Source organism: Canis lupus, chromosome 5 (genome assembly GCF_011100685.1).
Source record: "Canis lupus familiaris isolate Mischka breed German Shepherd chromosome 5, alternate assembly UU_Cfam_GSD_1.0, whole genome shotgun sequence".
NCBI lineage: Eukaryota > Metazoa > Chordata > Mammalia > Carnivora > Canidae > Canis > Canis lupus.
In genome coordinates, this window is record NC_049226.1 from 81,088,511 (window position 1) to 81,104,337 (window position 15,827).

At 45.6% G+C, this 15,827-nt stretch overlaps 3 protein-coding genes across 4 annotated transcripts in view; 2 read left to right on the forward strand and 1 right to left on the reverse strand.

Annotated features, from left to right (window-relative positions):
* Window positions 1–4,774, reverse strand: part of UTP4 (UTP4 small subunit processome component) — a 35,985-nt gene extending 31,211 nt beyond the window's left edge. Inside the window, exons 1-2 of the mRNA XM_038538494.1 lie at window positions 4,668–4,774; window positions 3,359–3,519 (exon numbers count right to left, since the gene is read on the reverse strand). Coding sequence (XP_038394422.1) covers window positions 3,359–3,517 — 159 coding nt within the window. The 5' untranslated portion in view covers window positions 3,518–3,519; window positions 4,668–4,774. The remainder of the gene's footprint in view (window positions 1–3,358; window positions 3,520–4,667) is intronic.
* A 432-nt stretch (window positions 4,775–5,206) lies between these two features.
* CHTF8 (chromosome transmission fidelity factor 8) lies at window positions 5,207–14,458 on the forward strand. Its single transcript, NM_001378388.1, is given in 4 exon segments — window positions 5,207–5,261; window positions 11,771–11,828; window positions 12,092–12,209; window positions 12,609–14,458. Coding segments are annotated over 3 exon segments (366 nt in total). The 5' UTR covers window positions 5,207–5,261; window positions 11,771–11,805; the 3' UTR covers window positions 12,834–14,458.
* Window positions 5,207–14,458, forward strand: DERPC (DERPC proline and glycine rich nuclear protein). Of its 2 annotated transcripts, NM_001378389.1 has the most exon segments (4): window positions 5,207–5,261; window positions 11,771–11,828; window positions 12,092–12,209; window positions 12,609–14,458. In NM_001378389.1, a coding segment is annotated over 1 exon segment (1,629 nt). In that variant the 5' UTR covers window positions 5,207–5,261; window positions 11,771–11,828; window positions 12,092–12,209; window positions 12,609–12,829.
* Window positions 14,459–15,827: the final 1,369 nt, after the last annotated feature.

The window sequence follows — 15,827 nt, forward strand, 5'->3', positions numbered from 1 at the left end:
CTAGAAAGTCTATACCTAATTGTATTTGATATATCCAAATTAAAAAAAAAAAGTAAATAAGGGCACCTGGGTGGCTCAGTGGGTGAGCGTCTGCCTTTGGCTCAGATCGGAGTTCCGGGGTCCTGGGATTGAGTCCCACATCAGGCTCCTCGCAGGGAGCCTGCTTCTCCCTCTACTTATGTCTCTGCCTCTTTCTCTGTGTCTCTCACGAAGAAATAAAATTAAAAACTTAAAAATAAATAAATCTATCTTAATTGGGTGATAGTTTCAAAGGTTTATGCATGTCAAAGTTATCAATGTATATACTTTAAGTACATGCTGTTTATAGTGTCAATTTTACCTATAAAAAGTTTATTTTGGAGGGGAATCCCTGGGTGGCTCAGCAGTTTAGTGCCTGCCTTCAGCCTAGGGCGTGATCCTTGGGAGTCCTGGGATCGCATCCCACATCAGGCTCCCTGCATGGAGCCTGCTTCTCCCCCCCCCCCATAAATAAATAAATAAATAAATAAATAAATAAATAAATAAATAAATAAATAAATCTTTTTTTAAAAAGGTTTTTTTTTTCTAAATAAAAGAAATGGAGGCACTTGGCTGGCTCATTCAGAAGACCATGTGACTCTTGATCTCTGAGCTGTAAGTCTGAGCCCCACAGTGTAGAGATTATAAATCAAAATAAATAAACATATAAAAACTTTTACAAATAAAATAAACGATGTAGTTCAGTGTTTCATTCAAGTCTCGGATTTTTTTTTAAAGATTTTCTTTGAGAGAGAAAGAGAACATGAGAGATTATACACAAGCGGGGGGGGGAGGGGCAGAGGGAGAGGGAAAAGCAGACTCCTTGCTGAGTGGGGAGCCTGATGTGGGACTCCATCCTAGGAGCCCAGGATCATGACCCAAGCAGAAGGCAGACATTCAATCAACTGAGCCACCCAGGCACCCAAGTCTCAGATTTCTTTCATTTTTTTTTTTTAAGTCTCAGATTTCTAAGTGTTTTCTTAACACTTAAAAAGTTTTCATATATATCAATGCATTTTATTCTTAAACCTTCTCAGCATGAAAGGGACTGAGTAGCTACAATTTTTCCTCTCTGAACTTGAAATGACATAAGTACTTGTGGGTTAAGCAGCTTGCTCAAAGTGCCAAAGGCAAATGTGAAGAGAATATTTTAATTCTTATTCTTAGTCCCTACTCTTTTCACTCTAACGGACAAAATTTTTTCTTGCTCTGACAATGATTAACAATATTAGGGGAGGGACTATGGAGGAAAAAAAGACTAGACTGAACCAATTATTGTTGATAAAAGAAGAGATAAGGGATGCCTGGGTGACTCAGTGGTTGAGTGTCTGCCTTTGGCTCAGGTCCTGATCCCGGAGACAGTCCCAAATCAGGCTCTTCACAGGGAGCCTATTTCTCCTACTGCCTATGTCTTTGTCTACTCCCACTGCCTGTGTCTTTGTCTCTGTGTCTCTCATGAACAGATAAATAATCCAATCTTTAAAAAATGAAAAAGAGAAAAGGAGAAACGAGAACAGAAAATAAGGGATACTCAGTAAAAGAATGGCTGAAATATTCATGAATCCTATCTTAACTCAGGAGAGGCTATGTAGTAGGCTCTTGCTAAATGCTGGGAACACAGTTATCAACATCACTGACGGGCAGCCCCAGTAGCTCAGCGGTTTGGCGCCGCCTTCAGCTCAGGGCATGATCCTGGAGACCCAGGATCGAATCCCACATCGGGCTCCCTGCATGGGGCCTGCTTCTCCCTCTGCCTGTGTCTCTGCCTCTCTCTCTCTTTCTCTTTGTCTCTCATGAATAAATAAAATACTAAAAACAACAACAACAAAACAACAAAAAACATCATCACTGACATGGCCCCTTCCTAAAATTTGAAGTTCAGTAGGGAAGAAAAACATTAAACAAATATACAAATTATTATATAATTACAACTGTCATAAAAAACAAGAAATATCACAGAATGTAATAAACATGTGCCACAGCACATTTTTCATAGTACAAAATGTGACATATTTGTGGTAATGAGCAATTTTTTTTAACTCTTTTAGTTCTTCAGGGGTCAACTAAGTCATCCCTTTCCCCAATTCCTAAACCCACATCATCAGAGTAAGGCAACTCTTTACTAAGATTCTATGTCTGTGCTTAGCTTTATCATAAAATTTACCTGTTTGGAAATTGTATAGTCATATTTCCCCCACTGGACGTTGAGCTCCTTCAAGGCTGGGCTTCTGACACTTGTTATAATGCCTTATACTTGCCACTCGTTTAGAAATAATCGCAAGGTGCCTAAATTTCAAATTCTAGGCTGCTAAACACTGAATTCATTCATTTAACCATCTATCCATCCACAGGCATCCATTCAGTGTCTAGGACCCATAACACAATAAGTGTGAATTATTTTGTTGCACCTTGAATCAGTAATCAGTGCCTTTGAAAAATATGCTGCTGCAATTGCCCTCTGTATACACCCAAATAGTATTTTCCTTTTTTACTTTCAAATACAGGCATTTAAGTCTACATTCTCTCAGATAGATGAACTTAGAAATCCATCTTCCTACCATCATGTCACCAGAAAGTTGGATTTTTTTTTTTAAGATTTCATTTATTTATTCATAAGAGACATAGGCAGAGGGAGAAGCATGTTCCCCTGCGGGGGACCCTAACACGGGACCCTGATCCCAGGACTCCAGGATCTTGACCTGAGCTAAAGGCAGAGGCTTAACCACTGAGCCACTCAGGCATTCTACCAGAAAGTTTGCTATTAAGATGTTTTGGTTTTTTTCTAAGCTGAAAATGAAATGGGTATGGACAATCCCAGCAGGAAACGCCACCTTACAAAGTTGCAGTGGTGCAAAAACTGATATAAAGTAATGATCTTGACAGTTTCCCTTTTTGTTGTGACCAAAAGATCCAGCAACCTTCAGTTGTCAAATGGCAGTGAGCCACCACAACTCGTAGTTAGTATCTTTATGACACTACACAGATCAAAACTTTGAGCCCAGGGACCCCCGAGTGGCTCAGGTTAGCGCCTGCCTTCCACCCAGGGCGTGATCCTGGGGCCCCGGGATGGAGTCCCACACAGGGCTCCCTGCAGGGAGCCTGCTTCTCCCTCTGCCTGTGTCTCTGCCTCTGTGTGTTTGTCATGAATAAATAAAATCTTAAGACAAAAACAAAACAAAACTCTGAGCCCAGACAAGAAACTGCGTATTTGCTATACAAGTTAAATAGTTCTAAACAACTCCAGAGTCACTTTTCTTTTGATCTCTTGGAATACAAGATGCAGAATTGAACTTAAGAAAATTAACTCAGCAACACCAAATCAGGCTTCCAAATGACTTACTTTCTCCTGAAAGTAGTTTGCTGACAAGTTATAAATTTCCACAGTGCCATCTGTTCGAGAAACAGCCAATCTGTTTGACTGGTTATTGTAAGCCACGCAGCGGATCCCTGATGGAACATAATTAAAGAAACGTACTCGATGGACCTTAAATTCACCCATTCCTGGGAGGGGGGGGGGAAAAAGAGCCATTATTGTTAAACGTTAACAACAGTATGTCACATGTATTGTTTCTTCTTGTCAACAGCAGTATGTCACGTGTACTACCTATCATCACTGTCCTGGATGGAAGAGTCCAACTGTGTCTCACGGAGGTTCCCTTCTAAATATCTAGTTAATGATGCTTTCACACCCCAAGCAAGGAGCTATGAAACCATCTCCAGAAGCTCGGGATGCTTCAGCTAAAAATGAGAACATCAACATACATGAAGAGCATGCCCCAGACTCCTAACAATCCTGCCAATTACCTGAAGAAAGTACTCTGGGAAAGAGAGGTAAGAGTGAACGTAACCTCATTCTGTAATCCGGTGTGTGCACCGAAGGGAAGGAAGCACATCGTGCAAACCAGCTGCATTCGAGGCAGAAACTAAGGTACCCCTTTCTATTTTCTGTGCGAGGTTTCTGGCGGGGGTGGGGGGCGGGAGTTGTGAAGAGGAGGCTAACCCCCCCTCCCAACACTCAAGAAGCAAGAAATACTGGCAACCTAAATCAGCCTCTCAGAGTCAGGTGCGCAGAACTCCTGCCATTAAAATCATCTGGATAAAAGGCTTTGAAAAACTCAGGATTCTGGGTCCTACTCCACAGCTCCAGAATTCCAGTCTCTCGGTTGTGGAGAGAAGGGGGGGAGGGGGAGACTAGGAGTCTGCATTTTCGCGAACACCTCTCCCTAACTTCACAGCACGCTAAGTTCGCAAATTACAGACCCTCTGAGGTAGCGCCAGGGAGGCTGACCGGGCAGGCAGAACCAAGCGCTCCTCAAGGGAAGGAAGCGACGGGACTCAGCCGGGCGCCTGTCACCGTCGCCTCCCCACGCCACAAGCCTACACCTTCCGCGAGGAGAGCGGCCGGCTCCGGCTCGCCCGTCACGCGTCGTCCCTCAGGGTTTGGAACCTGCGGGCAGGGCAGGCGCGCCCGGCCCGGCCCGGCCCGGCTGAGGGGGCGTCGGAAGCGCGCGCTGCCACTCCGCCGGGCATCTACGGAGTAGCCGCCCCCCCCCCCCCCGGCCTCGGCCCAAGAACCGCGAGCTCCACCGGCGTCACCGGGGGCAGGCAGCACCCCGCCGAAGTCCTCTCGTACCCCTTCCCCAACTCACCGACGGACGGGGGCTCGCCTCTCTCTGCCGCGGCCCCACGTGCGCGCGCGCTCGCGTGCTCTGCCCCGGAAGTGCTCGCGGCGCAAGGCCGGAAGTGCGCAGGCAGTGCTCGCGGCGGCGGCGACGGCGGCGGGAGGTTCGGTTGTCGCCCGTTGGCCGCGCGGCGCCGCGCTCGGCGGCCGCCATTGCAGGTCAGGCCGCGGGCGGGGGGCGCGGGAGGCCGCGGGGAGCGAGGGCTGAGCCGGGGCCGGGGGCGAGGGGGCGAGGGAGTGGGCAGCTAGGGAGCTGGGGCCGGGTGGGGCGTTCGGCTCGAGGAGAAGAATGGCGAGCCGAGGGGCGGGGAGCGGCGGGCGGGGGAGGGGGAGGGGCGGCCGGGAAGGGGGAGGGGAGAGAGGAGAACCACGCAGAGGTGGGGGCGAGCCCCTGGGGCCCCCGGGGCGGGGGGGCCAGGAATTGTGGGGGAAGGGAGCGGTGTATAGACGGAAGGCGGAGGGAAGGAAGGGAGCGAGCGGGGCGGAGCGAGAGAAGGGCGGAAAGGGTGGCCGAGCGCGGGCGGAGGACGGAGAAGGGGGCGGCGCGGGCCGGAACCTCGAGGTACGTGCGGAAAGGGGCTCTTCCCCGGGTCGGGAGGGAGTCCAGCACGCGAGGCTTGCGGGAGCGGGGTAGACCTGGAACCCAGGAAGTAGCGGGAACATCAGAAGGGGGACTGGGTGGGAGGCGGGTGGGGGATAGGGCTCTGAGGTTTGTTCGAAGGGACGTTTCAAGTCGCGGGGGGAAGCCGCTGGGAGAGACAATCGGGAGGGTGGTTAGGAGGACGAGCGATCCAGGTTCTTTTGTGGGTGGAGTGAGAGACTAAAGAGCGGGGTGGGGTTCTGGAGGGGCGAAGTACTTGAGGTTGAAGAGGGAGGGAGCAGGGAACGATTTGGAGAATGAGGGTGGTAGAAGAACAACGTTTAAACAGTGATCTTTGGGAGGAGGGTGGACGGTTTGGAAGATTACTCCAGCGAGAGGTGTGGAGGAATGCAGTTTAAAGGATAGTTTCCTTGGGAGGGAGCAGAAAGGGTTAAATAGGTTGGTAGGAAGTCCCAGCGAAATTCTGGGGGTGATTCGGAGGGGGTGGGGAAGAGAGGGGAAGCGGATTGAGAAGTCCCAGAAAGTGGGCGGGACTAGACATAGGAAGTGTTTGTAGCTCCAACTGGAGGGATGGGAGGGGGCCGGGGCAGAGGGTGAAGATGGGGGCCGGTGGGAGGAGAATACAGGGTAGTGTGAGACCTCCAGCAGGGCTAGAGAGGCGGGGCTTTGGGGAAGATAGGGGGTCACAGCTGTAAGATGGGGAAGAGAGTTGAGATGAGGCTGCAGAGTAGCAGAAGATGGAGAAAACTGGAGTAACTCAGATCGACTGAAGCCATCTTTTCCACCCATTGTCTGCAAATACCAGTAATTGATTCCCCCCCATCATGGGAATCCTAAAATGTGATGGGAAAGTACCACGTGTATGCATAGTATCCACACATGTTTTTGAACACACTCTTCACTAATGAAAAGTTTGGAAGCATTCATTTCCACCTACCCTCCATAGCCCCTTTTGGGAGGGAAGCAAGGTTCTCCTTTAGAAACCATTTTAGTGCTTAATGACATAAGCCTGTCAGGAGATAAGATTTTCCCTTTGAAACTTAAGATCATCCCCTTCAGTCACAAACCACAATAACACTGCTAATAAAAATAATCTGTGTTCATTTGTATATGAAAACTTCCTGAATTGTTCATTTGGTGGAAAGGCACATAGAGAAGTAGTGGTCTTTAGAGAAAAGAGGGAAAAAAAAAAACCTTTCAGAGCTTAATTCTTGAAGCAGTTCGGTGAACCTTGACTGTCCTGTTTGAATCGTTCTCCCATTATGTAAGCTGAGTTTTACTCTGATAACCTCCTGCTTTTGTAGGATGTTTTAGTCCACTATAAACGTTAATAATATAGCATTAAGTCATTCTGTTGGACATATAGTAAGAAAATGTCAAGTTCCCCAGAGATAATACATAGTTTGACCCTAAAAGCTTACCATATTTTAGGCACTGTGCTGAGGACTTTACATTCATAACCTCATTAAATTTTCACAACCATTTGAGATAGGTTCATTCTTACGCTCAGTTTATTGGTGGAGAAACAAACCTAAAAGGTTAGATTATTCCCGTGTCACACATAGGATAAGTGACAGAAATCCAGGTCTGATTACTTTGAGTACTCGTTGCATTCCAAAACAACAGTCTCTGGGAATGAATAAAAGTTCAGTAAATGCTAAGTGTTGGTCTGGCAATTTGAAAACATTTTGTGTCCTGTATTTAATTTTTTTAAATAAAAAATTGAATTTTTTATATTAAGAACTGTAAAATTAAAGCCTTTATTCTCTATCTTAAAATAGAAGATGAAAGGTTGTAATGAAAATTTATAAAATACTAGTGAGCTTTAGTAAAATTTAATTATTTGTCATTACTATTAAGTTCCCTTGTTCAGAGAAAAGCTGTATGTTCTGTTTATTTGGATCCATGCTATACTTTCTTCCACATTCTATTTTGGGGACAGTTAACCATTATTGAAGATCATTGCTCATTCATTCTGTTTTCTGTAAGACATTAGTAGTCTTAAACATTTAACAGTTTGTAAAGTAAATTATAAGACTTCAATTTTGTTCAAGATTAAAACAGTGACAAAAGAATGTCCTCTTTTCTTGGCTCATTTTGTCTTATACTAGTATTGAATTCTGGAGGTGACATTGAGTAGATCTCTAGGGATTTCAAAAAATCTAAATCTCACTAATTGAATATGATAAAAAGGTTTGTTTTTGACTGGCTACCCCAGAGATGTAATAGGTACTTTGACTGTAGTTGTGTAGGTTACTCACTTGCCATTTTGTAGAAATGAGAAAGGCCAATATTTGTAAAGCAGTCAGAAGTTATGCATAGGTACTGTATGCCAGGAGCTGTGGGAGAGGACTGCTGGAGAGGCCATATAGTGAAGGGATTAAGGGGTCACATCTCACCTCTATCACTTAAGAGCTGTGCCCAGTTACTTTTGAGTTTCTTTTAAGCATGTTTCCTCATTTGTAAAATGGGAATAAGAGTGCTTACATCGTTAACGTGGTTCTCACGATGAAATGAGAAAATCCAATAAGTGTCCACAAAAGTTTAGCTATGGGAGAAATGAAGCTTTTTGTATTATAATGCTTTGCCTGGATTTTTCTTCTTAAGTTGTATTTGCACTCTGATTTTCAGGTGTTTGATAATGACTTTAATTGTAACTACATTCAAAATAGGGATAGAAGTCAAACCACAGTTAAATAAGGTATTTATGAAGTGCCCAGACTGATACTGTTCCAGTTAACTCTTCTGAATTTTGTGTAGGGCTCCACTGTGGCTCTGGATTGGTATTAAGAATACTGGTTTCTTTGCTGCGCTATAGTTTGTTCAGGGGTCTTGAAGTTACCTGGACCACTGTCCTGAGAAGTATTAGTGTGACTTTACCTAGGATCTCCAGACTGGATCCATGTCTTAAGACAGGATGACCTGGGGCAAACCATTTCTAGACATTTTGAAGCCCCAGAAAAAGGCTCTAAAAAAGAAAAAGAAAGAAAGAAAATATCCAGTGTTAATTAGAATGTATAAAGTGCTTTAAAAAAGTGTTTCCTTTAGAAAGCTAAAGTTACTAAGTTAGGAATACAAAACTATATTGTTAAGTGATGTGAAAGCCCAGAAAAATTAAGCAGAAAAAAATTTCCCCATTTTTGAGCTATGGGGGTGGAGGGGTTGAAATTCGGGAGAAAGAGGTTTGGTTTTTCCCCCCACTTTGCCATTGTTCCAGGTCCATACTCCAGTGTGGCCTATGAGACTCCACTGTGAAGTACAGTCAATTAAATGTTTTTCAAAAAGTAATATCAGAGAAATTTTTCCTTGGCTCTACAGTTACACACATTATCAATTTAGAATTATTATTCTTAACTAGAGATAAATAAGATGGTCTTCACCCAATCTGGGATTAAACTCAAGACTCAGAGAGAGATGCCAGGCAGGCTCTTCCATGGACTCCTTTTAGAGTGTATTTTTCAGGCTGTGTCTTCAAATGTTTTTAATCTGCAATTTCTACATAAGCAATATCTTAGAACAAACGTAGAAATTGTTCTACTTCATTGTTGGAATTAGCTGAGACTGAAGACTTAGAAAATTTGTTGTACAGAAAGTATTTATCATAATGTTACATTTGTTATAGTTGATAGGACATGATTTGTATTGTACTGCCTCACTGCTTCATTTTCCTACTACCTGCCTACTGTCAAGGGTATAGGGACAGGTTGGGCTGCATGTTGTCAGATCCTTTTTAGTCAACTCCACATTAAGTGTGATACACAGTCCCTGTTGGCTCCATCAGGTGTGTCCTCAATGATGTGCCCAGGTATACCTGCCTACTCTAGCCCTGAGAACAGTTGTCTAGAATAGTAATCTCAAGGAGTAAGGAAAGGAATAATTAAATTCAGGTGATTGCCTATTTTAAGGCATTAAAATAGAAATTTAAAGATTTGAGAGCGAGCACACATGAGTTGGGGGTGGGGGGAGAGGAAGAGAATCTCAGATACCGTGCTGAACATGGAGCCTCATGTGGGGCTTAATCTCACAACCCTGAGATCACGACCTGAGTTGGACACTTAACTGACTATGCCACCCAAACGCCCCTAAAGTAGAATTTTAAAATTTGCTTAAGGAATGCCTTCTGCACTTCTTACTAATTTAGTAAATACACTCCTATGTAGGTAAACATAGCCAGGCCAATCTACAGGTTCCTGTGGACTAGACTCTTGGTGTGAATTAAGTGGGTGTGAACTTCATTTGTGTTCACATCTGCAGCATCCCAGTAGGACTAGCACAAGCTTTTACCAGTCGACTAGGTATAGCAGCAGAATGGTGAAGCTGTAGGCCACAGAATTTTTATTTTCAGGAGTATTGGTAGGTGTTTGCCAGTATTGAGAGGTAAACTAAGGCAGGGCCTACTGTATAAGTTGGTAAAGCTGTGTACTCACAAGCGCTGGGGATTAGTATGCAGGTATAGCTTTTCTGACCCAGCTATCAGGCATGTTTTCCTTTTACCCACTTGGGCCACTGTTACAAATTCCTTTTCTACCAGGAGGCTGTTCAGGAAATGTGGAATGCACTGAAAATACTACTGCATCTCCCTTAAATGGTCCATAGGTATTCATCTCAAACATGTTTCCAAAGGCCTTAAAGATTGATTTCCTTCCCTGCCATGGCCTTCCTAGAACTCGAGTATCTCTGTGAACACTTAATCGCTTCTCAGAAACCACCTATATATTCCTATAATTACATCTATCAAGGAACATAGAGTGTATTATCAGTCATCAAAAGCTTAGTTATAAGAACACTTTAATCTGTATGCATTTATTAACCTTTAGAAACTCTTTGACTTCTAGTTATTGAGTCTTTTTTGATTCATGGCTAAAATATACCCACCATTCTCCAAATTATAGTCAAAATTATAGTGTGGAAATACTGATGTATATTTTCCATTCTCTAAAAGAAATAGCTGTCTTTAAAGCATTTTTGCATATATGTGGTCTTCACAGTAGTTTAATGAGTCAGATAATTGAGGTACTAGCCCCATGGTCATTAAGTGACTTGTGTATGATGACATGGTGAAGAGTTCTGCACTTGCAGGCTGGAACCTGACTTTAAGTCTTCTGATTTTAAATTGTAATCCTTTCTACTTCAAGAAACCTTAGAAGAATTTTAACAGTGCTTTTGGTTTAGTTGGTTCCTAAGCCTTGTGTATTTGTTCTCAAGCAGCACCAGTTGTGGTGCTGCTGCAGATGGTCTGACTTACAGATGCTTTCTTGATTGCCCTTCTGACCAGCTCTTCCATGTATGCTGTGCCACCTGATGCTTTGATGCCTTTCATTCTCACTAGTACTTGGTTTTCTCCTTTGGAAGTGCATTGATTAGGAGTGTAGATAAAGACAAGTGACCTAGGTTCTTAGGCGTGTACAGCATCTGATTCATAGTTTAAAAAAAAAAAAGTTAGCTATTGTTTATAGTTGAATTTGAAGACCGGTGAATTGACTGACCTTATGTTCCTAGAGTATATTTAGTGCTCAAAAACAGAGCTGTCCTGTAAGGTTCTTGGCAATGTACTTTCCCCTGGAGATCCAAAGTGAAGGTTAACACCAATGAAAAACCCTGTTTAATGTTTGAATCCAATGTTTGCTAAGCTTGAGCACAATTGTATCTATTAACATACAGTACTACAGTTGATAAACACTGGACTAATAACTTTCCCCTAAGTTCCATTGATTCATTGGAAGGACTTATACAGAATGTGTAGTTTTGATCCCCCACCCCCTCAGTTCCCCATGAATCTATCTTTCCGAGAAAGACTAATGAAGCCAGTTGTTTCAGGCAAAAAATATTTTAATCCATTCTTCTAGAGTACCCCAAACTTGCCACCAGGTGGTACTGTTGCATAAAATGAAAGTTGATTGTCAGGGTCTTTCCAAGTAGATGGTAAAGCACGTATTGAAAGTCACGTTAAAAATCCGCTTACCATTCATTCACTAAAGTTACCTGAAGGTCTTTTTTGTTTCTTGGCTTTTGTTAGAGGCGGTCCTTTGAATCTTGAAATACAACCAAAGTGTTAGACATGAGGTTTATATTTTATAACATCACCAAAGGGAAAAGTAAAATCTAAGTTAATTTTGTTTTTTTAGAAATATGCAGGATAGAAAAAAGAACATTCTTGAGAAAGGCAGGTTAGCATAGTGGTCAGCAGTGTGGGCGCTATTATATGTTTTGGGTTCAAATTCTGGCTCTTTGACTAGTAAGTACATGACCTTGAGCATAATTATAACACCTGTTAACTTTCTATATTACTGTTAAATCTTGGTGATCTTAAGCAACGTACATACAGTGTCAGTTCAAAAATATTTGCAGCTTATACCATTGTTAGGGAAACGAAAATCTGTCTTAAGGCACTTAGAAAAATGCCTCACACATAGTACATGGTAAATGTTAGCTGTTGTTACTATTATCCTAAATTTTTTTTTCCTCTACAGCTTGCTTTCAGTTGCTTTTTAAAGACGGAAGGCTCATGGTGCAAATTGTTATTTCCAGGTGAGTACATTTTGACACTTTTTTGTTTAGTTTGAATTAGTAGGGTTATATAGGTTTGACATTTTCCTGGAAGCATCAGGGTCCTCAGGTGCGTCTTGCACATATCCTTGCATTTCATCTGTAGTTCAGTGCCTAGCACTGCCTAATTTCCCAAAAACTTGTGTGCTCAACAAAGAGTTCCTTTGGGCCTTGAATGGTGGTGTAGGACACTATTCAGCCTTCACCCCTCAAAAATATTGTAACCGCCAGCCCTTTGCTTGCAGTGCTGGGGCTGGAGGCCTGGCAGAATGGGTGCTGATGGAGCTACAGGGGGAGATCGAGGCTCGCTACAGCACTGGATTAGCTGGAAACCTCCTGGGAGACCTACATTACACCACTGAGGTGAGGGGACCTTTCTTTCCCTGCCTAATGCCTCAGGAAAGCAAGCTACACCAAGGTGGTGCTCCCAGGACCCAGAGTGAGGACTGCCCTCAGGTTTGTTATGCGAGGTCTAGCTAATCTAAGCTATCTGCTTGTGCTCCCCCAACCCCTGCAGCAGCAGGGAAGTTTAATTTTGGGGAATCTGGAAAAGTCAACAGTCCCCAAAAGTGGAAATTCTCTTGGGGCTAGAAAGAGTAAAAAGGGCACGAGGGTGGTTGTCTGGTGTGGCTCTTCAACAGCAGTAGAGCCGTACCAGGGAGTGGAGGTGCCAGCATTGCTTGCCAAGAGCATCTCTAGAAGGCCCCTGCATGTTACTACCTTGCCCTGAACCTCAGGCATTTCATTCTTATTCTGCCAAAGGGAATCCCTGTGCTGATCGTGGGACATCATATCCTGTATGGAAAAATCATCCATCTGGAGAAACCTTTTGCTGTCCTTGTCAAACACACTCCTGGGGAGCAGGACTGTGATGAGCTTGGCTGCAAGACTGGCACTCAGTACCTGGTGACAGCACTCATCAAAAACAAGATCCTTTTCAAAACTCGCCCCAAGCCCATTATCACCAACGTCCCCAAGAAAGTATGAAAGAACCCCGGATTTTCCCTAGAGAGCGGCCAACTCCTTGGACTCGTGCTCAGTTGCCACCTCGAGGACGGCTCGACGGTTCCCTGGGACCACAGGGGGGTCCTGTTTTGAACACAGGCCACCCACTGGGCATGAATTCTGATCCCTTTCTTATGGCAACTGGTTCTCTTGGTGGAAATCTGGCCCCATTTCCAAGGAACCCATCGCCTTTTCCATCTTCATCAGGCTCATTGGCTTCAAATCCAGCACCTTTCCCTGCTGGTGCTCGTGACCCAGGCATGGCTTCTTTTCCGAGAGGGATGAATCCCACTGGCGCTGGTGCAGTTTCTTTCCCAAGGCCTGGTGGCCTCTTGGGCCCAGGCCCAGGCCCATCTCTGAACCCTAGGGCAGGGGCTCTTCCAGGCCCAGGGCCTCTGACTAACCCCAGGTTAGGGGGTCTCCCAGGGCCAGGTCCTATGTCGAACCCAAGGGCAGGTGGTCTCCTAGGAACAGGTCCTGACCCCAGAAGTGGTGGCCCTATGGGCCCTGGTTCTGGGCCCAACATGAGAACAGGTGTCCTCTTGACTTCTGGTAACGGTCCTCCTAATCCTAGGCCGGTTGGCTTGGGACCAGGACCAAGTTCTAACCTGAGATCAGGCTTCGTTGGTACAAACCCTGCTCCGAGGTCGGGTATGTTTCCAGGCCCAGGCCCGGGTCTTGGGCCCAACCCCAGGGCAGGTGGCCTGGGCCCAGGCCTTGGGCCCAACCCCAGGGCAGGTGGCCTGGGCCCAGGTCCTAATGTGGATACCAGAGCGGGTGGCCTTCTGGGCACAGGATCTGGTCTTAACTTAAGAATGGCAGGACCTCAAGGCCTAGATCTTGCCCCTATTTTAAGAGCAGCAGGTCTTTTAGGAGCAAATTCAGCTGCTTTCTCACAGGCTTCTGGAAACATGGGCACAAGCCCATCCTCTATGGCAAGAGTACCTGGCCCCATAGGCCCAAACTCGGGTCCTGGCTCTCGGGGAATTGGCCTTCCAGGGCCAAATCCATCTCCCATGTCCAGGGCTCCCGGCCCCATAGGTCCCAATTCAGCTCATTTTTCAAGGCCAGCTGGGCCCATGGGGGTAAATGCTAATCCCTTTCCACGGGGGACAGGTTCAGGAGGGCTCAATCCTGCTGCCTTCTCTCAGTCTTCTGGCACATTGGCTTCAAATCCAGCTACCTTCCAGAGGTCTGCTGGCCTCCAGGGCTCAAGTCCAGCAATTTTCCCAAGAACTTCTGGGCCACTAGGCCCCAACCCAGCTAACTTCCCAAGGGCCAGTGGCTTGCAGGGTCCAAGCCCTGCTGCCTTCCCAAGGTCTACTGGCCCATTAGGCCCTGGTCAGGTTACTTTCCCTAGGTCAGCTCCTGGGCCCCTGGGCTCTTCTCCAGCAGGCCCTGTGGGTATCAACCCAGCTCCTTTTGCAAGGCCAAGTGGGACCCTGGGTCTAAACCCAGCTTCCTTTCCAAGGATGAATGGCCCTGTAAGCAAGACTTTGGTCCCATTTCCTAGAGTGGGGAGCCTCCCTGGCACAAACCCAGCTGCTTTCCCCAGACCAGGGGGCCCAATGGCTACAATGTACCCAAATGGAATGTTACCCCCTTAAACACCTTTTTCTTTCCAGGACCATTTTGGTTTTCAAGTACCGTGGTTCTGGGCGGGGCTGTGTTTTAAGTAAAAGGGTAGATGTGGAGCTACAGTCCGAAGTACCTAGCTGGGGCTCAAGTTCAGATGAGCCATCTTTTTCCTCTGCTTCTTTCTTGACTGAAGGTGAAATGTTATTTGTGGGAGACGGACTACAGCAGGTGGGAATGATCCTGACTTTGAGATAAAGGATCACCGGTCCTCCAGAAGCCTGCTGTGCTTTTGTCCCACAGCTTTCTGCCCCTTGTTTCTTACTAGTTTCTTGAATTGTTCGTGTGGACTTTTCCTCAGGGATACATTGGCCTGCAGGTCCCAATTCATATGTAGTCCCCTGCTCACCACTGGAGAATCAGCTCACTGCTCTCTAGAAATGTGCTGGTGAACGGACCATGCTTCAGCAGCTCTGACCTGGGCAGCTTGGACCTGGTCATCCTCTACTGCCATACCTTTCCCTGGGGGCTTGAACACAGAACAGGGAGGTGGGCAACCACTTCAGAGACCCACCAGATACACGTTCTGCTTGACTGACTGGGCCTGCAGCTTCCTTCTCCTGGGACTTAGAGGAGGCCAGAATCAAGGCTCCACTGCTCATCTAACTCCCTCTCCACTAGTACTCCCGATCAGAGAACCTCAAAATTTAAACTGACGTGGATGGGAATATGGGAATATTGGGGTGGGGGTGGGGGGATTAAGGGGAGAAATCACTGTGCTTCGTTCAGCCTGACGTGAAAGGATGGTTGGTGTTTTTCCTGCATTGTATCTTTTCTTACCGTTTCTTTAATAAATGGGATGAGAGGGCTGCCGATGTCACTCCATTTTATTCTCTCTTCCCACAGGAAAGGAATTTTACCCACTGCTTTTCGTTGTTTCATTATCTGCCAGGTAAAATGCTGTCACTCGAGGAAGCAAGTGTTGACTTTTAGCTGAGCTAGGACTCCTTCATTTGCCAGTGATTTCACCAGAGATCTTGCCCATCTTCAACAATAAAAGTTAAGCCACCAGAGGTGTGCACATCAACAAGGTGGGCCTGCTGTATTCCCTAGGTCCAGAGGCAGCTGTGACCACTTACCCTGTTGGACTTCCACTACCAACTATTTTTTTAAAGATTTTTTTTTAATTCATGAGACACACAGAGGGGCATAGGTAGAGGGAGAGGCAGGCTCCCTGCAGAGAGCCTGATATGGGGCTCAATCCCAGGACCCCAGGATCATGACCTGAGCCAAAGGCAGATGCTCAATCACTGAGCCACCCAGGCATCCCACTGCCAGCTATCATGACAAAATTGTTTCTAGCCCAAGGACCTCTCTTGAAACTAGAATAAACCCAGCTTA